General features: G+C 37.5%; 1 protein-coding gene and 1 long non-coding RNA gene across 3 annotated transcripts; one reads left to right on the forward strand and one right to left on the reverse strand.

The window, feature by feature from the left end:
- The first annotated feature begins 109 nt into the window (after positions 1-109).
- LOC121133018 lies at positions 110-14,067 on the forward strand. Of its 2 annotated transcripts, XR_005869749.1 has the most exons (5): positions 110-358; positions 449-528; positions 1,984-2,312; positions 2,800-2,991; positions 13,753-14,067. It is a non-coding gene; the product is annotated as an uncharacterized LOC121133018 (long non-coding RNA). The 2 variants fall into 2 exon arrangements; XR_005869748.1 differs by lacking the exons at positions 1,984-2,312; positions 2,800-2,991; positions 13,753-14,067 and adding an exon at positions 611-1,352.
- Positions 9,226-13,756, reverse strand: LOC101843883 (hyaluronidase PH-20). Its single transcript, XM_040728701.1, is given in 7 exon segments — positions 9,226-9,583; positions 9,586-9,766; positions 12,072-12,164; positions 12,626-12,661; positions 12,663-12,926; positions 12,928-13,259; positions 13,262-13,756. Coding segments are annotated over 7 exon segments (1,482 nt in total). The 5' UTR covers positions 13,587-13,756; the 3' UTR covers positions 9,226-9,332.
- Positions 14,068-24,854: the final 10,787 nt, after the last annotated feature.

Consider the following 24,854-nt stretch of genomic DNA (forward strand, 5'->3'; position numbering starts at 1 on the left):
ATTCCCAGAACAGCTGGAATACCATCTCCACAGGTGACCTCATAGAAAGGATTTCAGAGTCAGTTCAAGGTCCTAGAAGCAGATGACATCACAAAGTAGACAGATTTTCCCAAGACCACAAATCAAGAAACTTTACAGCCATCTCTCTCTCACTTCTTTTCATGCTTCTCTGAGAGAGACAATATTTTTCATACAAATCTTCCTCTCTCTTCCTCTCTCCTCAATCTATTCTGCTCACCCTCTGATCTTCTGGGCTGGGCTTTGTTTCAAACTTGTCTTTCCTACCAGCCTTACTGTTTTCCGAAGTGAGGCACAGTTTTTATAGTGCCTTACAACATATATCCAAACTTTTGTCATGGTAACTAATCAGTCTAATTGTTACTTATGCCAATATCTAACTACTATCAAAAATCTACATTACATTTGTCTCTGCCAATTTGTTCATCAGGTAGAGTCATGGTAGCCAGTGCATGAACGAAAGGATGGTATCTTTGACCAGAAAAGGACGCCTTGCTATCATTCCTGCAGGTGAGATCCTAATACCTAAGAAAAAACTCATGGAATGTTTCTTGTTTATGGTTTATTATGCCCCCAAATTGTTATCCTATAGACACACAACCAATCTACAAAGAGGAGTGTGAACAGTCACTGTGAGACAATGCTGACTACTGAGATTATATAACACAGTATCTTCTTTATACACGTGAACTGATGACACCAGCACTGCCCATCAGACAACTGAGATTCAACCATTGTTGGGCTGACATATTCACAAGGTCGGGAGATACATTTAACTGAATTTGAGGCCGTGTGCTTACGTTTGCTCTTTTCGGTGTATCTTCTCCCAGTGGACCTCTCCCTCTGCAGAGCTCTCACTGCTTGGACTCTGACCAGATTCTTTTCCCCACAGATACCCATTTCACTTTTACTTTATATAACTTACACTGAAATTTTAGAGAGAGAAAATGGATGGCTTCAGAACACTCCACCACAAAGCATGCCACTTAGGCATAGCAGGTATTTGAGCCAATGATGACAAAGAAACAGTAAACGCAGGAAGGACTCGTCAGCTTTCCAAGACATAACAAATCCTTCATATGTACAAAAACCATCACTGACTAGTCTGGACACTTGACAATTGGAGTGGACACTGAAATGGGTCAGGATAAGTAGGAGTAGCAATGTAACCTGTACCCTTTATTAATTCCCAACATATATTTTACTTTCTCAGAAGTTATTATGCCTTACAAGCTAAAACTCCCTTTTCCCTTTGTGTTATCAATTTTCACAGTTTCCTATTCCTTCCTTTTAAAATTTGAAAGCTCTTGGTACTAGTTGCTTCTTTGCTTCTGTTGGTCTTATCACATGAAGTCTTTCTTGTATCTTGAAAATTATTAAAGAAAATGTATGTTCTCTGGCAATCTGCCTTTGTTTTTTTCAATCAGATGCACAGATACACAAAACTTAAAAAGACAAGATTTGCTTGTTTTGCTTTTTGTTTGTTTTATTTTCCCTTATACTTGGTATATAAAAAACAAAAACAAAACACAAATGATTTTCTCCAGTGGAGTGTCATTGGGGTACATAAACCACATTTCAGGGCAGGCTTCATGCTCAGGAGTAGTTAGCCAACACAATGAAAACAAATTCAGTGGCTTGGTGTGTGTGTGTGTGTGTGTGTGTGTGTGTGTGTGTGTGTGTGTGTGTGTGTGAGTGTGTGTGCTGTGTGTGCACGTGAGCAGACACCATTATTTTTAACTCTTGTTTATTGTTCCTTTTTGTTTGTTTGGACTATTTTTGAAAATTCATAGAGATAACGTAAGGTTGAGAAGGAAGGGAAGTGGGGAGGATCTAGGAGTGGGAGAAGGGAAAATGTGATCAAAATACATTGTCTGAAAAAAATTAAAAAGAGAAAACAATAAGTATGTTTTTTCTATCATTAGTATTAATATTTTGGTTTCTTGCCCACTCTCTTTTTTTAAGGCAGTAGTAGCAGATATGAAAAGAAATATAAATCTCAAGCCCATTTAATGATCTGTGTATCCACTGACACTAAATCTCCCCCCAAAATGAAAAAGGGAATCTATGTAAACCATGGAGAAATTGTTCTGGTGGAAATGAAACACTGCAAGAATTCACTCTGCAACTGATCTGGTAATCTCTGCCTAAGTGATGATTCTCAGGAACCAAACTCTGTGATGCTGACAACAACCTGCACAAGGAAATCGTTATGGACCAGGTCTCTATCAACACATCACACTGATGCAGGCTCTTTATGGGCTGATTCCCTGGCTTAGCTTCTTTGGGAGAAAGTAAGAAAACACTCTATTCAATGTTAGACTTTAAGTTGCCTCCCTTTAATCCAATGAAATCATTTTCTCATCAGCAAAATGCAACTTCCCTGGAAAATATTACTCCGTTGAAATAGATTATTAGACTAAACTTTATATAAGTAAACATTTAAATGAAATAGTAGCAAATCATATGATTAATATAAAATCCAGATATTTTTCCAGTGTTAGGAGATTATATTTTAGTCTAGTCAAACAAGTTGATTGTGCTTCTATTTCACAAAAGGGGAAGAGTGGTTATCAAAAATCAAAGCAATGATAGTCTTTCTTTGGCTATTAGTGTGTATATTGCATCTATGAGACAAGCAGTCATCAATAAGCATTGGTACAGCATATCGTGAAAGTGCACATCAGAGGTAATAAAAAGGAAAGGGGAACTAAAACTTCAACCTCATAATGCCACTGCAAATATGCGTCAGTAGATTCTCTGCCTCTCTGTACTCCATAGAAATCTTCAGACATTTACCATTATGGATGAGAAGACCAGACTGCTGTATTTGTCTCATCACTAAGGACAAAGGAAAGTGAAAAAACTGCCAGTCATTTCACCTGAAAGAAAGAAACAGAAACTCATTTTCAGAGCACTGAGAGAATAAGAAATTGTCTACGTACTACACAGGGAAGTTCCAGCTACAAGAAAGTAAGATCTTTGTAGAATCTGGGAAACCAGATGCAAATATGCCTGTGAATGTTTCTAAAGCTGAGGGCTGTTATTGTTTCAGAGTGCTTGATGAATTTAAACCAAGAATAAGATTGGAGGTGGAGACTAGATCTTCCTAAACCCTAGTCTTTTGGTAGAAAAACAAACAAGCATAGCCAAGGTGTAAAATATGGGAAGATATTCCAGAGCAGAGACATTGATAACTCCAAAGATTTAAAAAGAAACTTCAAAAGGCACAGACTCCATTGTAAACATAATTACAAAGCCGTCAATGTCTTGGAAGTTGGATCTAATTTAATTAATGTTATGGCTGACAGAACAGATATCAATTGCATGTGACTTATTTGCTTTTAATTCTTAGCATGAAAGCACTGCATTTCCAAAAATAATACTAACTAAAGTGAAGTAAATACTACTAAAAGTCATATTTGCTGATAATCCACAGTTTTAAAAAAGTGAGATTTTTGTTATGATTTTAAATATTAAAATACAGCAATTTTTTCAATAACATTCCATTGACACATTATTAACAAGAGAGTAATTCTATCAAATATCTAAAAACTGACCATGTATATATGACTATGAAACCATTTAAGAATTTTCAACAAAACTAGGGTAAAATTGTCGTTGTCATATTTTCCAAGTAGGAAAATAAGCATTAGAAAAAGTTTCAGTGATTTGCTTCACAATACAACGAGGAAATCCAGGTCCAGCCACCTCCCCCTAAGTGATACACTGTTGTTACAGAGGTAAATTGGACTCCCATAGAACAATGTGAGGTGCACTCTCACCCTGAACTCTTGGGGAAGGGTCTAGGCCCTGCCCTATATGAAATGACAGACTATGGACACCCCCATGGAGGGCCTCACCCTCCCTGGGGAAATGAGGGGATAATGGGGAGGGGGTGGGGGGAGGGCACGGGAGGAGGGGAGGGAAAGGGAGAGGGACCTGGAACTGACTTGTGAAGCAACCTTGTTTCCTACCTAAATTTAAACTGGAAAATAAAATTTAAAAAAATGGCAAAAAAAATTGAAACCAACATAAGACACTTGAGACTGAATGTTTTGTATTGCACAGCATGTAGATGATGGAGACCTTTCTGCTGGTACAAGTAACCAAAAATTTGGAGTTAGAATCCAGTTGGCTTGGGCATGGGAATGAGGAGGAGAATAATTAAGTCCATATCTAGATATCTTCAAAGATATCAATTTAGGGCTGGGCATTGGTGGCCCACACCTTTTTTTTTTTTTTTTTTTGGTTTTATGAGACAGGGTTTCTCTGTTTTGGAGACTGTCGGTCCAGCCTGGCCTCGAACTCACAGAGATCCGCCTGCCTCTGCCTCCCAAATGCTGGGATTAAAGGCGTGGGCCACCAACGCCCGGCGGTGGCCCACACCTTTAATCCCAACACTCGGGAGGCAGAGGCAGGCAGATCTCTGTGAGTTCGAGGCCAGCGTGGTGTACAGAGCAAGTTCCAGGACAGCCTCCAAAACAATACAGAGAAACCCTGTCTCGAAAAACCAAAAAAAGAAACAAAGATACCAATTTAGAGTCCAGTCCCAGGTGTCCCACCGGCTTGGAAACTCCTTGCCTGGAGGGATATGGCAGTGAGCAACTGGGCTCAGCACCTAAGCAAGCTTGACATCCCGCCTTTCCCCAGCCCCTCGCTGAGGGGAGGGGATGCCTCGCAGGTAGCCAACTGTCTGCTCCTGGAACAAGCCTTCTCCCGCACCTGCCATGGAGCCGGCTGAAGGCGGCCCCTGGGCCCACAGCAGAGCGGTGCTCGCCGGCCTGGGGAGGCTACTGAGCTGCTCATGCTGGTAAGGGTGGATCACCCAGGGAGACGTTGGCAGGAACTCAAGGCAGGAAACTAGAAGCTGGAACTGCTGCAAAAACCTTAGACTATTGCCTGCTTTCTAACCAGAGCTCAGCTGGCTTACTTATCCAGCCTAGGCCCAACCGCCTAGGGATGCTGCTGCCCACAGTGGCCAGGGCTCTCCACATCAATTGTCAATCAACACAATTAGCCAATCTGATAAGGCAGGTTTTCCATTGACATTGCATTGACCCAATTAACTCTAGGTTGTATCTAATTGACAGATACAGTTAAAAAAAACAAACAAAAACAAACCAGCACAGCTGACTTCCTAAGGAAAGCTACTCATGTGACCTAGAATTCCCGTGTCTTTAGCTATCAAATGATGAACATAAATGAATTGGCTTTTAAAGCTGTCTCCAATGTACACATTTCGTAATTGGCAGTATTGTTTAATGCTTTTAATAAACATTTAACACATAAAAAAAAGATCAGTTTAGACTCCGATATAGTGCTCTTATCTTTGAACTTCCATGCAACAACAGGTTCTCATTAGCTACATGATAAAAGGACTGAGTACAACAATCCAGGTTCATTTTGTGTTTGAAGTCATCCACTAATAATCAGAAAAATAGAAGCTTACACACACACACACATCCACTCAAACTTTTCTTTCAGTGGGATTTAAGAATCAGAATAAGACCTTTGCACTGAGACCAATACTTTACCTAATCAAATTAACTTTCAATGCTGGGGAAATGGACCAAAGGGTAAAGTGAATGCTACATAAGCATGAGTTTGGACCCCCAGCACCAGCTTAAAAGTCATTTCATAGTGCACATGCTAACCCCAGAGCTGGGAGTTAAAGACAAGAGAATTCTGGAACCTAGTTAAAATGGAGTGTTCAGGGTTCAGAGGAATCCTGCCTTAAACAAAGAAGAAGTTGACTGGATGTCAATCTGTGGCCTACACACACACACACACACACACACACACACACACACACACACACACACACACACCTCCCTGTGTAGAAAGAATAATAAAAACCCAAAGACAGATATTGGGGTTCAAGTTGAAGATCAGAGAAGCAGAGAAGCCAAGCCAATAGCTCTTATTTCTACCCAGGTTGAAGCAATCCTGCCCTCAACATGACTGGAGACTAACTGCTCTAACGTGGCCGGAGACCAAAATGCCCCAGACTGATTATCTGTTCCTATCTTACATACCTCAACTGCTGGGATTAAAGGCATATGATCTCAAGTGCTTGAGTTCACCTTTGTGTGAGCCGTTTCTCTTTTAGATTGGATCAATTTCATGTTGCTCAGTGTGGCCTTGACCTAACAGAGATCCTTCTGTCTCTTAAATCCTGGGATTAAAGGTGTATACCACCACTGCCTGGCTCTATGGCTAGATACTATGGCTGCTGGGATTAAAGTTGTGTATCACCACTGCCTGACCTCTAAAGAATACATGAAGATGTATGAGTACCAAACATCAATGCATAGAAAAGTAAAATTTGTTAGATGTAAATTATAGGTGAGGAAAATTTACGAATATGAGCAAAATTAAAATATATGGTTGAGTGTGGAGTAAAAGTTTCTGTTATATTATAAAGTGTTCCAGCTCTCAGCCTATTCTCTAATCCTATGAGAAGCACAGTTCCTGAGAGGGCAGACATTTTCAAAGTAATTTTAATTGTGTTGCTTTTAATATGGACCCACTATAAACTATCGTCCATTTTGTACGTCAAAACTTCAGTCCTTCTATGCCTCCTAAATTTGAATGACTTGATTCTGTAGCATAGGGTAGTTACATAAGGAAAATTATAAAAATATCTGAATTATCCTAGGAACTTGAGAAATGGATAAATGGTTAAGAGCATTCACTGCTCTGTCAAAATATTAGAGTTCAGATCCTAGGACCCACATCAAACAACTCAGCAAGAAATTCCTGAAATATCCTAGAACTCTCTAAATGGAAAAACAGAGGTAGGTTTTGGCAGCACCTTTCTTGGACAGAGCTATATCATCAGACTGAATGGGGACTACAAAACTGACTATCTGTAGGGACTTGGGCCCCTCTAATCACTGACTGGGTAGTTTCAGTTTGCAAAGTATATAAAAATCCTAAATATTATGAACTCAGTTTTGACATACTTTTGAAGGAGACAAAACAATAGACAACATATACTCTTTGGAGTCATTTATTTAAGGATATGTCCAACACTTTTACTGGCCTGTAGAATCTGCAGTTTCATGTATTGAAGGGCTGAGGAAGTGGTTGGTTTTAAATGGACCTGGTAGCAGACATAACACAGACAGAGTGATGAGCATTATGAGTGAGGTAACTCACTGTCAGCTCCTGATTCAGACAAGTCAGGAGCAGAGTAGGAAACACAGACTGAGGCCATTAGTAGAGACCCACTTTTGTTGCAGTAGCGAATTCCTCTGCTAATGGGGGCCATGCATCTGTTTTTATTAGTTATTAAATCCTCTGTTGGTTCAGTTCCTGGAGGACTGTGGTAGATCTTCTATAGGTCTGCTGGAGGGGAGTAAGACACGGCTCGTGAATGAATGATTCAGCTGGAAGGCATAAGCAGCTCAATTGTTACGAGGGTGAAAATCAAGACACTGATAGGAACTTTCCAGTTGACCCAGGGCAGGAGGGGACCCTGCTCCAAATGATATGACAGACTTTGAAGATTCACCATGGAAGGCCTCACCCTCCCTGAGGAGCAGAAAGTGTTAGAGGGTTAGTGGGAGTCAGGGGAGGATGTGAGGGAGAGAGAACTGGGATTAACATGTGAAGCAAGCTTGTTTCTAAGTTAAATTTATAAAAATACCCTCACAACTAGAATGGGCCATGTAGAAGAAAGAATATCTAGGATTTAGATTAAGTAGAGGATTAGAACACACAAGAAATAATATGAAAAAGGTTTTTAAAGTACAGGAAAGGAACATGTAGGAATTGGGGGACACTACCAAGGGACAAGAACTTAATGTTACAGTCATAGATGGCGAGAAGAATCCCATGTTAAGAGCATAGACCATATCTTCAACAAGATCATAGAAGAAAACGTCCTCAAAGTAAAACAAATCTATATAGATACTAGACTCTCATTGAACACCAAATGAACAAAACCACAAAAGAAACCACCCTCTAGTATATTACAATTAAAACATTAAATATGAAGAACAAAGAAAGAGTATTGAAAGCTGAAAGAGAAAAAACACAAGTCACTTATAAAGGAAAACCCAAGACCTACACAAAGAACCAGAGGCAACTAAGGAATGCTGAGAGTGGCAGAAACGGTCTTCCCCACAGATGAGCCTCCTACCTGGCTAACCAAAACCAATTGGTACTAAAGCTATGTACACACAAGTAAATATAAACAAATAAAAATAAACCATCTTGTATTTATATATTTATCTGTTTACATATATGTGTAATAATAACAGTTAAATAAAAAGAGGCCTTCAATTGAAGAGGAAACAAGGAGGGCATGGGTAGAGTTGAAGGAAGAAAAAAGAAAGAAGAAAATTATGTAATTGTACTTCAATTTAATTAAACAAAATTAATAAGTAACTTTTGCTTCATCTTTCCCAGAAACCTCTGATGTCTTCAGTCTTTCTTCTCTATGCCAGAGCACTCTAGACTTATAATAGCGTTTAAAACACACTATGTTGTCATTTTCTTTTTTTTAATTGAAAATAGATTTTTCTCTCGTGCAGTTTTCTCTCCCTCCACTCCTCCCAGAAATCTCCTCTCCTCTCCCCCAGATCCACTCCTTCTCTGTTTCTTTCACATTCAAACAAACAACAAACTAGCATTTGGTAATACTGAATACCAAGCTTCAGAGAAATATATAGTCAGTGTGCTATTGAAGCAAATGGATTATCATGTGAATGATTGGATGAGATTGGTCATTTGGGAAAAACAAATTTAACTTGCCAATTAGGAATGAGTGATAGGATAACTAGCTTACTGTAAAAAAGTGGTTTCTGAAGACATAAGGACAAAAATAGGTAAGGTTGTCATTTGTAAAGTTTATCTTACTATAAAATAAAGATATACAAATTTTATTTAGAAAGATATAAACTTCATAGTTCTGTAACTGGTCTGACTAACACTTCAAACATACTTTCTTCATAATAAATTTTATCTCAATACTTACTTAATCATTTTTAAACTATGACAAACTACTAATAAAGGCATTCCTTTACAAGTAATTTGATTTTATTCAATATTCATTCTTCTGAGACAAAAACTAATATCTGAGTATGGTTACCTTGTTTGCTGCCAGTCTTCCTTAGAAGAATAGACACTTAGCCTCTAAATATCAAAATAGAATCTCAACTAGTAAAATAGAATTACTTTTGTAAAATAGGATCACATTTTGCTTTTCTGAGTTAACACAAGACTATAACAAATATTTCAAATGCCGGGAGCAGATATAACTAAGGGGCACCCACTGATACTTGCCCTAGGAAAGTCAGTGGCCCCTAGAGCAGATGACAGAGCATGTGAGTGACAGCTATGAAAAAGACAATGCTTTTTCCAGGTAGGAGATAGACTGCTGCATCAGGTTCTACATCAGCATTTATACAAATATTGTTGCGAGTGTACACATTAACATTTTCCACATTTTCAATATCAACTCTCTCTTTACAATTCGTGTTGGTATAACAGATGCATTTAAAATGCTCAGAAAAGTACTTCAGATCTCCAATTCTGGGGTTGCCAACTACTTCAAAAGCTTAATTTCTAAGTTCTTTGGATTCAACTGAATATAGTGATCTGAATTCTCATCTTTCCTTGTACAGATGCCTTGATGATCGCAAAGTGTTTGACTGCACATTTTGGCTGCTAGGGTGACGTTGATCATGTATGGATTCAGGGTATTCTTCATGTACTTATGGAGGGTTGGACAACCTGTCTGTAAAATAATAAAACAGTCAGTGTAGCAAGGCACACTTTCCTCTGTGAATAGATATATATTAAAGAAGCATAGAGCATCAGACTGAACAAGTGGTAGGAAATACTCTTTTTCACTCAAACAAGCAATGTGATTCCAACTGTATTTTAACATTTGTAAGTTTTGTAGGCCATTTAATTCCACTGAAAAATTGTTTAATTTTTTATCTTATCCTATACTTCATCTTTTCCAATAATTCATGAATTAATCAAGATTATGGTAATTTTACAACTGTTGGATATGGGCTTTTGAGGTTAACTTGCCCAAAAGTAGTATTGCCTACATTAATGACCATGTCTGCCAATCTATGCTATCTCAAATTTTGTAAATCTTAGTTTGCTATCTGGGTCACATAAGGAAAATTAGCTAAATTGGTTATGCTTCAGTTTCATCCCTTGTAAATTAGAGATGGTTTTTGAGTCTGCCTCATAGGCTTATTGGGAAAACAAATGATAAGATGTACATGGTATCTACCATTTCTTCAGTTAACACTCAATAAATCATAAATAATTTTAACAAGAATCACATTTGTCAGATGAGTTAAACATTCTTAAACACATGCAAAATTGATGTCTCAAAATAATAAAGTATGTTCAACTGTGTATGTTTTAACTAAATGTTATACAGTCAAAGGTGTGCATACTGACAGTTCTTTAACAATTGTGTAGACAAGAGAGATGAAGAGCAGAAGTAGTCCGTCTCAACATTACTGTGTTCTTAAATTTGGTCACTGACCATTAGAAAATACTATTGATCACGATATACCATGATCAACAACTCTACTGAATGAGCCAACTGTGGTAGCACATTGGCAGGAAATGCAAAGGCTCTTGGCAGCTCTGACTTGAGTTTGCTATTGTGTTGAGTCTCTATTTTTGGTTCAGTGATGGCCTGGAAAAGGTATCTGTGCTCCTGTCCCCAGAAGCTGGGACTATGTGAGCTTACAACGTAGGAGACTGTAGATATGGTTAGAAGCACATTTAAAGGGGAATCCGAGGAAGCATGAAAAGTGATTGATTAGAACACTGAGCAGAAATGACACATAACAAAGGAGGGGTGATGACGAAAGTAAAACTAATCGTAGATTTGGGAAAGTAACTGAAATATGTAGAGTCTATAAGGGACAATGTTAGGAAAACACCACAAAGTGGGAAATAGTGACATCAAAGTTGAAGTCTTTATGTCCTTGAATGAATCAATCATACTGCAGACTTTTGGGTGGAATGATAAAACAATAAACAGCTAAGATTAAAGTGACATTAAAAACAATTATGAAAACTAAAGAGTATCCTCCCAGCCTACTCACTGTAGATGCCTGGTTGTTTCCTCCTCAGAGGAAGAAGTTCTCAATTCCTTTATTTTTTTAAGAAGACAGTATACAGAAATCATAAACGTACCTATTACTGAGTTAATATCCTTGAGAAAGTATTTATAATTTTGGAAGAACAACAGCAAGTATTTGGGATAAAACTTTGCAAGATTATAATTTTAAGACAATTTTCCTCAACTCAAAAGATTTTACCAGGAGGTATATACCATTCCCTGACATGCATTTTCTGTTACTTACTTTCTACTGATGGTCACACTAAAGACAATAATATTGTGTGTGATGGGTTTTTAAAATGTAAGACTTTGAAAGAATCTAGCAAATGCAGTTGTTTAAACACTTTTATGTGATATATTGATGTTCTCTAAAAGACAAATGTTCTGCTCCTCAAAAGTCTCTTCTGGCCTGAGAATATAATATCTGTTCTCTGCGATAGCAGGACAGGACTCCTGAGCAATGAGCTTCTCTGAGAGTCTCTGTATTCATTGTTTGTATTACCACATCAATTACACAAAGAAAATCAGCCTCAGCTTAGCAATGTTAAACTCACATACATTGACACACATACATATATACACACAAATATATGTGCAAAAACTCTTTTACTCAAGAGATTTGTAAAAATGTAGACAATATTTAATATGGAGAATTAAATTACGGAGACCTGTTGTGTGACATTAAATATTATGTCAAAAAACTGAAATTGTAGTTCTGGTTTTGCTACTTACAAACCACGGAGCCTAGAGAAGAACTTCAGTTAATCTCACTGGAAGACAGGTACAACATTTTCTACTTCATAATTTAAAAATGCAGTATATTTTGATTTAGCTAATATCGAGCATTTACTTATTGCCAAGAGTAATGCTAATTTTATTAACATAAAGTCTTCAAAAGTATTAAAGTATAGAATTCTTTTTCTATTTCCCACCAACATGTTACCTTGACATGTTGTGCTATAGATATAGAATCCGATATTACAACTCCACTGGTCCCCAGAGCAACAGCTTCACCAATTGTATTCACAAGATCATCCTAACAAAGGTGATACAAAGAGTTAGCAGGAAGTAATCAGTGGAACTATTTACACAGGACAACTTCACCAAGCTAAGCATGCTGACCTAACAATAACACATTACATACTTCAACAGTCTTTAAATATTTCATTCAGGCATTTCTTTGCTATATAAGAATTTATCATTGTTTTAATGACTTCTGCTAGCAAAAAGACCCAGATCCCTGGAAGAAGAAGAAAAAAGAATAGTTAAAATATTGTCTACATTTTGCAGAGTTTTTTTCACAGTTGCTAACAGATCATATGATTATATTAAGCACTAAAAATTTAGTAATTTTGCCTCCTTTGGAGAACATAGAACTACTGATGGGTATATTCCTAAATAAAACATAAAGCCGAATTACACTTTTGAATAACTTACATTCCTGTTGACACTATTTCTGCACAGTAGCACATAGCTGTAATTCTTTGATTTACTCACAATAGAAAGGAAGTTCCATATCCGGTCAGAAAAAAAAAACAGGTGTATACAGAAAAACAGGAAGTGGATTATTTTCTGCACGCACTTTAGAAATCCTGATGCCTTCCAATACACGGTTGTGGTTGTAGAGTTTTGCATTTGGGGATAATTCCAATTCACTCTTCAGGTAAGTCAATGGGTAAAGGGCAGTGCTTTCTTTCCATAACCAGGTAAGATTATTGTTTCTGACTATTTCTATACTAGGACATTTTCCACTGTATCCTGGCCATGTATAGTTTTGATAATTATAACAATCGGGAAAAAAGAAAATATCCCCAGAAGTATTGGGGCCGAAGATTTTTCTCCAATTTTAATGTCTCTTCCATGAACTTTCTTCCTGCCTCTTCAAATTGCTCTCTGGCTTTTACAAGGACGTGTGCAGTGTCCATACCTGGATTTTGGGTCTGTACCAATTGAACAGACTTAGTCTTATAAATGTCCTTGGGTGTCCAGTTTCGATCCCAGGTGGGCCTCCACTCTTCCCAGTCAATGACAGCTAAGTCCAATTGGTCTACTGGAATATAATACTCGATGTCAGTCTTAGTTTTGTCCAAGTGCTCTTGAAAATTCACCTGCTGAGGTACTCCTCCAAATATTCTGTCTTTTTCTCATCTATATACGGATACTTTCCAAGTCGGTCAGAATAGAATATTGTGACAGCCTGCCCTGTGGCAGTTTTTCAGGGGCTTACTACTAAAGAGAAGAAACTCATATCCAACACGGAACTAATATTTCCAATACAAGCTTCAGCTGGGACATTCCAGGCCCAAAGGAAAGTCTCATTTGGCACAAGTGGTGCTGCCCTATAAGTCACAGTCAAGGAACAAGGAATCAGAAGGAAGATTATTAACACTGTCTGGTATATCCCCCCAGAATCCACAAAGCTCTTCCAAAAGACGTGCTTAAATCGTAGCGCTCTCATTGCAGAAAGTAATCACTGGGTAAACACTTATTTCTTCTTACACACTTAGGTTTGTTCAGTATTTGATGCAAAAGATAAGAACCACAGTGACATGAGGTCACTCTGACAGATGACAGTATGATGACTGCTTTATGTTGAAGACTATTCTTCTTGTGTCACATTTCAGGAATATTTTGCAGCAAGTTCAATCATCCAGAACTGAAAAAAAAAGACAAATATGGAATTCACTATAGCCACGAGGGCTTTGTCAACACCTCCATGTTCTATGCAGAGAACATCACTCAGCTTCAAAACATAGAATACCTACTATTGTGTTTAAAACAATAAGATTTTTTTCTATTCTATATAATACAAAATCTGCAAGTCTTCTAAAATCATCCCTGTTCATACACAGAACCGAATGTAAATATTTTCCCTTTTATTATGTATATAAAATATTGTATCTAGCAATGCTTTAACAAAAAACAGTTGAAAAAATAAATTCTTGTCTATTGGTCTTAAAATACCACTGTGTAATGCTCTATTAAATTTTGAAAATAACCTCTCACATAATTAAAATGTTTTTCAGATATGAAAGGAATTATCTTAACTTTGGAAATCATAAAGCCCTATGCATACACTTAGATTGAGGGACTATCTTTAAGTCAGTCATGAGAACATATACACACAACAAAAATGGATACAGGAAGTTTTACTTATGGGTATAGTATAATGATCAAAGGAAAAGAGGCTATAGACTTGAGAATGAGGGGAGACAAGAAAGTATTTAGGGGAGAGCATGTGTGAGAGACCTGAAGGAGAAAAGTTAAGGGGAAAGTTATGCAACCATTTTACTTAAAAACCTATAAAAATTGGAGATCATGTATTACTAACCTAATAATTCCAAAGAAATACTTACCAGCAGTTTTCATTTAGATAATGCAGAAGTGTTTGGGGACAGTACCAATAAGCAAAGTCTTTGTCAAAGACAGAGTCAATACAAAAAATGAAAGAAGAGAAACTTCTCTAGCAGAATTCAATCTGTAGAAGTTCAGAAACACCCATACATGTAAATGCCCATGCACACACTTATCACTTGTTTAGGTTCTCACACTTTCACATTCCATAATCTAGATATGATAGTTGGTAAATTTTAAAAAATTCGATACACTCTTGGATATCAGATATTTGTGGAAGATATCACCACAAAATAATGGTGGAACATCTATATTTACAATTAAACCACCCCTTAATATTACCCAACAGATTGCTATTTTATCATCAAAAGAGATCATCTGTGTTTTGTTGACAAAAATAGGACAGTGAAGCTTCCCCTTCACAGATGATTTAGTTAGGCTCTCCACATTGAGAATGCCTTCAGACTAATCCAATTAGCAAGAATACTTTAAAAAGAGCCTAAATAGCACGTCCATATCCCATTCATCATAGGTAAAATGGAGCTAATTGCAAGCATGATGATCCAAGACAGTCTACTCGTAGCACTTTCTCAAATTTAAGATCAGACCTGTCAGTGATACACCTGCCACAAATTGAATTTAATAGTTGTAATGGGCATTTCAATAACAACAACAATGTTAATAAATAACTGAAGTAGATTCATGTGGAATAAGTTCCTCTAAGCTTGATATCCATATGTGAATACATACCTTGCTTGTCTTTCTGTGATACAGTTACCTCACTCAGTATTTTTTCTTCCAGTTCCATCCATTTGTCTGCGAATATCAAAATTTCATTGTTTTTTCTGCTGAATAACACTCCATTGTGTAAATGTACCAGATTTTCTCCATCCATTCTTCAGTTGAGGGGCATCTAGATTGCTTCCAGGTTCTGGCTATTACAAACAATGCTGCTATGAACATAGTTGAACATATATCCTTGTTGTATGAATGTGCATTTGGGTATATGCCCAAGAGAGGAATTGCTGGATCTTTAGGTAAACTGGTTCCCATTTTCCCAAGAAACCATCATACTGATTTCCAAAGTGATTGTATAAGTTTGCACTCCCACCAGCAAAGGAGAAGTGTTTCTCTTTCTCCACCTGCTCTCCAGCTTAGACTATTATTGGTGATTTTGATTTTAGCCATTCTGGCTCATGTAAGATGGTATCTCAGAGTTGTGTTGAACACTTTCTTAAGTGTCTTTCAGTCATTTTAGATTCCTCTGTTGAAAATTCTCTATTTAGTTCTGCACCCTACTTTTTAATTGGATTGTTTGGTGTTTTGGTGACTAGGTTCTTGAGTTCATTTTATATTATAGAAGTCAACCCTCTGTCAAATTTGGGGCTGGTGAAGATCTTTTTCCTTTCTGTAGGCTTCCGTTTTGTCTTGACTAACTGTGTCCTTTGCCTTACAGAAGCTTCTCAGTTTCAGGAGGTCCCATTTATTAATTGTCGATCTCAATGTCTGTGCTACTGGAGTTATGTTCAGGAAGTGGTCTCCTGTACCAATTTGTTCAAGGGTACTTCCTACTTTCTCTTCTAAGAGGTTCAGTGTGGCTGGATTTATGTTGAGGTCTTTGATCCATTTGAACTTAAGTTTTGTGCATGGTGATAGATAAGGATCTATCCGCATTCTTCTACATGCCAGCATCCAGTGACACCAGCACCATTTGTTGAAGATGCTTCCTTTTTTACATTGTATAATTTTAGCTTCTTTGTCATAAATCAGGTGTTCATACATGTGTGGCTTAGATTCCATTGGTCTACCTGTCTACTTTTGTGCCAATACCAAGCTGTTTTCAGGACTATAGCTCTATAATAGAGCTTGAAGTCATGGATGGTGATGCCTCCAGAAGTTCCTTTATTGTACAGGGTTGTTTTGACTATCCTGGGTTTTTTGTTTCTCCATATAAAGTTGAGTACTGTTCTTTCAAGGTCTGTGAAGAATTGTGTTGGAATTTTGATGGGGGATTGCATTGAATCTGTAGATTGCTTTTGGTAAGTCTGCCATTTTTTACAATGTTGATCCTAACTATCCAAGAACATGGGAGATCTTTCCATTTTCTGGCATCTTCTTTCATTTCTTTCTTTAAAGACTCAAAGTTCTTACTATACAGGTCTTTCACTTGTTTTATTAGCATTACCCCAAGATATTTTATGTTGTTTGTGGCTATTATAAAGGGTGATGTTTCTCTTATTTCTTTTTCAGTGCATTTATTGTCTGTATATAGTAGGGCTACTGATTTTTTTGAGTTAATTATCTTTTGGTTTTTTGAGACAGGGAGCCTGTCCTGACCAGACTGGCCTCAGTGATTTAAGGATCTGTTATATCAGATGCTATAAAAGATGGATGAAGAGATATGTATGGTCAGATTGGGAGAAGCAGGAAAGAGTTTCACTGTCTTTCTGTCCAGGACTCCCCATTAATCAGAGGTCAGAGAACTCCTAAACTCTGTTCTTTCAGGTTTTTATAGTGACTTCATTGAACAGTCATGACTCAAGTATCAGCAAATATGTTAAAATGACATTATACAAGAGGGAAATGATCAAATGCCTATAAACTGAGCCTAGGAAGGGTAGGCAAGGATTGTCATTCTTCATGGCCTGTTTGTGTAACCTTCTGCCATATGTAGTGTGAAACAAGACACTTCTAGAAATGAGCATAGCCTTGTCATCTCTAATTAGATTAAAGAGAAATCAGAGAATTTATTACCAGTTCAAAAACAAAGAGCAAGAACAATTAGAAAACCTATGACTTCTAGCAGAAAGTAAGCATAAAGTGGAACCTAAAGATAAAAACCAAAATTTATGTCTTATCATGTCACAGTTAGGTACATATTTGTGTGTACACTGATGTATTCATTGGTGTGTGCTGAGTAAAAGTACAAAATACATATACAAAACACATATTTATACCATAGAATCAAACAGATTGGCCAGGCAGTAGTGGCACATGCCTTTAATCCCAGCACTATGAAGGCAGAGGCAGCCAGATCTATGTGAGTGCAAGGCTAGCCTGGTCTACAGAGTGAGTGTCAGGACAGGCTCCAAAGTTACACACAGAAACCCTGTCTCAAAGAAAGAGAGAGAGGGAGAGAGAGGGAGAGAGAGAGAGAGAGAGAGAGAGAGGGGGGGGAGAAGAAGAAGAAGAAGAAGAAGAAGGAGGAGGAGGAGGAGGAGGAAAGAAGGAAGGATGAAGGAAGGAAAGAAGAAAGAAAGAGAAAGGAAGGAAGGAAGGAAGAAAGACATCACTCTGATAATGCAAAAATTTTGGAACCTACTACATTTGAATTTAAATGCTAAAAGCTATTTTCTTATAAAGTGACCAAAGGCAAGTTACTTGTTTCCTTTAACTTAATCTTTCTGACAACAAAAAGAAAAACCATCATTGAAAGAAACCCATGATATAAATATCTGAACTACTGGACTATATAAACATTTTAGATAGGACCACCAAAACATACATGGTGGCTCAATCTCTATCAACTTACCCAAACTATTAACCTTCTCTATATTTTACACTTACTTCCTTATTTAATTATAAAATACAGCAACAGTTATGCATCTGGGGCTGACAAGATGTTCAGCATGTACTCCCAGAGGACTTGAGTTCAGTGTCCAGCAATTACATAGGAACAATCACAATGGTCCATAACTCCAACTCCATGGGATCCAACACCCTTCTAGCCTATATAGGTGCCCATAATTGTGCTTGTATATAGACCCAAAAGATATACACGCACATAATTTAAAAATAAAGATAAAATATTTAATTAAATATCTATTCATATGTTTATTGTTTCAGAATACACTACCCAAAATCACAATGAACTAAAGACTAATGAGCAAAAGCATATGAGGGGAAAACTCTCCGATATACCCCAGAGCAAAATATATATCACATAGAGGTTAAGCTCCCTATTCTAAGAACACATTTCATAACTGATGACTGGGAGTGGCTGTTTAAATCAGTACTGACAAACTCACTGCATAGCCCTTATTATCAACTAATTTCTTTATGTCTCTTGTTCATGTCCCCACACATTACTTCTGCTACAAGGTTTCATTTGTCTCATGTGTTTCCCAATAATTATTTTTTGCTTAAAAAGCCTACTAGGATCTTGGTCATGGACATTTCTTTGGAGCTTCATGAAAGTTTTCATGTACAGGATACTAATGTTTTAGCTTTGCTCCTATTTACCTATTTGCCAATTCAATTCATCATGATCTCCTGATACAGAACTCCAGATAACAACATCAGACTTATTCATTTGCTTTGGTTCTAGCAGAATGAGTTACCATTGCCTGAGTTACAAGGTTTACTTCACAGACTGCAGCTGACAGTTTGGAGACATGAGAACCAGCAGAATGCAAGATACTTTACGACTCTGCATGTCCACTTGCTGAAGAGGAAACTGTCCCTCTGGCTCTGCCTCATCTGCGCTTTTAGAGTCTGTTATGCTGATAACAGCATCTGGAAACCTATGGACTTTTTATCTCTTCTGATGCTTCAATCACAAATGGACATGTGATTGCTATGGTGTTTCAAATCATTCAAATTGATTCTGCCCTAGCATTCATATTCTGACCAAATTATTTCAACATCCACTATTATAACTACATTTCTGGAGCTAGCTACCACACCTGAGGGAATCCTCCAAGTATCACACAGCCCTGAAGGCACTCCACTTGATTGTGTAAACCTATCTTCTGCCCTTGGTAATTCCCACTCTTTGTTTGCTGTCTACATGTTTAGTGGACAGACTAAATAAAAAAGTCAAATAACTATGCTGATGTTACGACAGTGAAACAATTTTAGTGACTGACGTCATTCCTCCCATTAGTATTCTTTATGGGTTCAATTTGTTTAAAGTTCTCATTTTTGCCACAGATTAATCATTTGCTCCAAAAAGTCTGTGGTGCTCATATTAATTTTATATCATAATAATGTGAATAATCAGGACAAGTATAACAGAAAATATAAATTTTATGTTTTAAAACTCAAGAAATTATACTTAAAACTAAAATACCTTAATCCTTATAAAAATTATTGACTTCAATTATGAGGCATAAACACCACTGTGTTAGCTTTTAACTATATTGACAGTATCTGCAAGACTTTCATTCCTGCATTAAGAGGATTTTGCAGGAACTTCAGTGGATAGTTTGAAGCTGTGACTTAACAAGTGTGTGTGTGTGTATGTGTGTGTGTGTGTGTGTGTGTGTGTGTGTGTGTGTGTGTGTGTGTGACTAAATACTGAGCTGAACTCAAGGAACCCAGTGACAGAGACAGAGAACTGATTAACAAAGGGCTTAAGACTGGGCTGGTTTAACCCCCAGAAACAGCTGACCTGACAAGGGTTAGCTCTCGAATCCCAGACTGATGGCTGGGAATCCAGCATGGGACTGATCAAGAACCCCTGAATGTGGATGTCAATGAGGAGGCCTAGGGAATCTATTGGGCCTTGGGTAGCAGATCAGTATTTATCCCTAGTATAAAATGGACTTTGGGTGCCCATCCAACAATGAGAGATGCACTCTCACCCTGGACTCTTGGGGGAGGATCTAGGCCCTGCCCTGGGTGAAATGACTATGGACACCCCATGGAGGGCCTCACCCTCCTTGGGGAAATGAGGGGGTATTGGGAGGGTTTGTGAGAGGGTGTGGGAGGAGGGGAGGGGAAGGGAGAGGGACCTGGGATTGACATGTGAACCAACCTTGTTTCTAATTTAAATTTAAATTTAAAAAATAAAACAATAAAAATAAAGAAGTTTGTGTGTGCGCGCATGCATGTGTGTGTTAACTTCTTACTAGTATTCCCAGAGCATATAATGGTAGGGAAAACATAACCTTCGTTGAATGATTGTTCTTTTAATCACTTTCAACCAAGAGTCAAATGAATATCAAGAAGTTGATTTAAAAAAAAAAAAGCATGCACGGTTACCTTGCTGGAAAGAACCTTATTAACACCTGCCCACCATCTGCATCTCTTACATAACAAAAGAAACTCTTCTTAATTCATGTGAGCCATAGTTAGCCTAAATCTACTCCACCACTCCTAGAACAGGGCAACAGGAAGACCATACATACAAGTGACCTCATCGCTTGGATTTCAGAGCAAGTTCCAAGGTCCTAGAAGCAAGTGACATCACAAAGTAGATAGATTTCCCCAAAGATTACAAACCAAGATATTTTATTTCCACCTCTTTTGGCCCCATTCAGTCGTCCCATCCTTTAGGGAAGAAAATTCTTTGTAAATAAAAATTCTCCCTATTTCCACTTTTGTGAAAACCTTGACAGATAATTACCCATCTCAATCTATTTTGCTTTCCATGTGTTCTTCCACTATGGGTTCACTTTCAGACATGTGACTTTCTTTTTAACTTTGTTTTTTCCTAAGTCAAGCATGAAACTGGCAAAACTGAATCAGTGTCCAAAGTTCATATCCCATTAAGTTATCAATTTGATAGTAATTTCAGCTACTATGAAAACATATGAACTAGCTGTTAGCCCTATGAAGGTGGATATATAGTATACTTACTGAGTATACCAAAACATGTCAGAAGATGGCATATAGCAACATCCCTATAGAATTTTTCTCATGAAATCTCTTCATGCCTCAGAAAAACACTGTGAAAGTTCAAGGACTACTCCTTGATCAGGAACAGTTGGAACACAGTTTACTTTTTATTAAAGGTAGACATAATCATGACGCTAGATTTTTCTTAATTCAATAGTGGGACTAAAACCTTGTTATTGGTTTCATAGGGACTATGACAAGTTCTTGATAACAACTCTTAAGTACTTCTAACCTTGGTTGACCAAAGATCTGGACTGGACCAGACCAGAGAGATGGCTCAATTTTCCTGATTTTCTTCGGTTAATCTGTCACATGTAAGTTTAGTTTACAAAAAAAGTACTTTAAAATAGAACAGGGAAAAATATGGGTTTTTTTCTTTTTTTCTTTTTACATTTGATACAAAGAAAGCACTTAATAAATCAGAAACCACTTAATAAATCTACATTGTTCCTAACTGTTGTTACCAACAATGTTTTCCTTATTCCCATTCCTTTCTATATGTAAGACAGTAGCATTCATAAAAAACAAAGTTTCCTACAGACTCTTTTAAATTAAGCTATTTATGGTGAACCACAGAAAACACTTCAAGAAAATAATGCCACAGGAGAAGAGATCAGGTCGTGATGCTTACTCAGCCTGAGTGACAGTGCTCAGGAAACAAACTGTGTGATCCTGAGACGAATCTGCATGAAGAAATCTCCATGTACCAGGATTCTATCAGTTTGGCAGAATAACTCATGCTCTGGAAGGATTGTTTCCTTTTCCTACCTCTTAATATCATTGAGGAAGACCAGGCTAAGAAAGCACTGTGTTTGAGGTTAGAATTTAGCTGCCTTCTCTCAACCAAACTGAAATAAATTTCTAGCTGGTAAAATGCAACTTATATCAAAAGTTTGTATTCTTTTTAAAATAGATCATTGGAATAAGTTATGTTTTAATAAATAGCATTTAAAACACATAAGAGCAAAAAAGTACAGATGTAAAATCCATGTATTTTATAGCGTTTGGTCGTTATATATCTATCAAGTCAAGCAACCTGTGAAATGATTGCTATTTACTTTCAACTTTATAATGTCTAGAAAGATAAATGATTATGAGGGGATTTATTGTGTCCCAAAATGGTGCACTTCCTTCAGGACCAAAATGGGCATGCACGTTTTCTTTCCACCCTATCAGAATACTCATTGGTCTGCATATATGGCCACTGGGAAAGAGTCCTAGAACACTAATATATTAATTTCATTATTTTTCTTTTTTGTTATTCAAGACAGGACTTTTCTGTATATCCCTAGTCATCCTGGAATTCTCTCTACAGACCAGGCTGGCCTTAAACTCAGACAGATCATCCTCCTGCCTCTGCCTCCCGAGTGCTTGGATTAGATTAAAGGTATGTGCCAACACTGCCCAGCATAGCATTAATTTCTAATGTAGTTGGAACTTTCTAACTATGTCTATAAGGACATCTAATTACAAAAAGACATTTTTACTACGTAGGGCCGAAGTTATCACCCTTCTTAATACTGCAGTCCTTTAATTTGGTTCTTCATGTGGTGATCCCCCCCCAACCATATTTCATTGCTACTTCATAATGGTAATTTTGCTATCATTATGAATCATAATTTAAATATTTAATATTCTACCCAAAGGGTTGTGACCCACAGATTGAGAATCACTGACCTGAAGACACTGCTACTGTGAAATAGCTATTCCCTTTGTTACCTCATGCATAACTCACCACCTAATCCTTCAGCCTACACCTAACTGAAAAAGGGGTAGATTTATGTGACACCAGACTGATTTTGTCTGCCTATACACCTACTATAAGTCCTCTTCCTCAAAAATTTTGAACTCCAGAATCTTTCAGGGAAAATCTCATAGTGATTCTCCTGCCTCAACATTCTGAGGACTGGGATTACAAGTGGCAGCCTTTATACCCAACATCTCAAAGACAACATCTCAAAGACAGCATTTCAGTGTTAGTGGAGTCCCTATAGTGAAAGAGAGAGAGAGAGAGAGAGAGAGAGAGAGAGAGAGAGAGAGAGAGAGAGAGAGAACAATAAATGTGTCAGGATCTATGGTCTATGATGATTTATCTGTGTGGACTATCTACAACCAAAATTCCAAAATTTGTAATTATAGGTAGAATTATATAATTTTTGGTGCCTGAGAGCCCAACTGAGAAAAGAACCCAGACTAAGGATATTTGCTGGGAAGGAAAGAACAGTGAAATTTATAATAAGAACACCAAGGAAAATAGTGACCACAGTGCAGGTTCCATTCTATGAATGTTAAATCTTAGACAATACTTCCTTTCTGTCAGAAAATATCAAATATCAAATCTCTGAGAGAAAATTTTTGTTTGAGGACCCAGTCGCCAGGAATTATTGGGGCAACCATTGAAATCTAGCATTCGAGGAGTCCCAAAGTTTAAAGATTCATATATATCAAAATAACAATAACAACATGTAGAAGAGTAACTAAAACTTAGAGGTGAATTATAAGTTTGCAGGAAATTGGTGGAGAGAAAGGAGTAAAGTTGTCATTTAAATTATATAGCATTCCAGTCTCCAAGTCTCATATCACTTGAGAAAGATGGTTACTGAAGGGTTAGATATACTCAAAGTAATTTTTGGTTGCGTGTTTTCATTATTGCCCCCACTATAAGGTATGGTTGACTCTCTACAAGTCACATGACTCAGAAGTATTATAAGGCTCCCAAATTTGATTTGTTGCCTCTATAAGTGGGTGTTTGCATATTAGCAACGTTCTGTGCCTCCTGGAAATATCCTCGAACCTTCTGCTTGGGAGAAAAACAAAAATTTGTTTTGGCAACAATTCACCTGATTAAATCAATGCATTTAGTACAAGGTAAGTACCCTCATGACTTTCACTGGAGATCAGACAATTTCTGTGTGAAAAGTGCATGCATGCCTGAAGACCTAAGCTCAGTAGGCAAAGCACTTTCCATGCAATTGTGAGGACCTGGGTTCCAATCCCTGAATATGTGTAAAGCCAGGCATGATATCGTATATTGGAAATCCCAGTACTTCTGGGGTAAATCCAGGGTGGAGACAGGAGAATCTCAGAAATCTCTTAGGCAGTTAGGTTGGTATACACAGCAGCAAAGAAGAGTCCTTGTCTACAACACTGTGAAAAGCAGTCAATGACACTCTTGGTTGTTCCCTGATTTCTATACATAGGAACACAACACAACACAACACACACACACACACACACACACACACACACACACACACTATATTTAAAGCCAGCAGAGTAGTATGCTGTTGGTCACTGAAAGATTATTAACTCTTTCAATAATTATTATCATTTTGGAAGGAATAATCTCCACCAAGCCTTTAGATAACTATTTCCAAACAAATGACTTTGCAACCAGGCTTGTCTGGAACTCAAGTCAATCATCCTGACTACCTCATAGTACTGGATTATCGGCATGGCTAACCACATCTGCCCTGTCCAAGCAGTTTTGATTCCTGTTCCTTGCCCCAGCAAACTATACTTGACTATACTGTAAGAAAGTTGGAGAGCAAGGTAAGAATGGATGTGTGAATTTAGCTAATCTGTGGTTTTGTTTACTGTCCTATAACCTCATCTTATCCCGCATAAAATGTCTAGAGGTAGGCAGCCTCTAAAAGGGTCCATACATAATTGGCATATTGGAAACACTCAAATAGCCTTATCCCTTGTATTGCTCAACTGAAGCGGTAGAATTAATACATACATTTCAAAT

Source organism: Mesocricetus auratus, unplaced genomic scaffold (assembly GCF_017639785.1).
Source record: "Mesocricetus auratus isolate SY011 unplaced genomic scaffold, BCM_Maur_2.0 Super-Scaffold_100019, whole genome shotgun sequence".
Taxonomy (NCBI): Eukaryota; Metazoa; Chordata; class Mammalia; order Rodentia; family Cricetidae; genus Mesocricetus; species Mesocricetus auratus.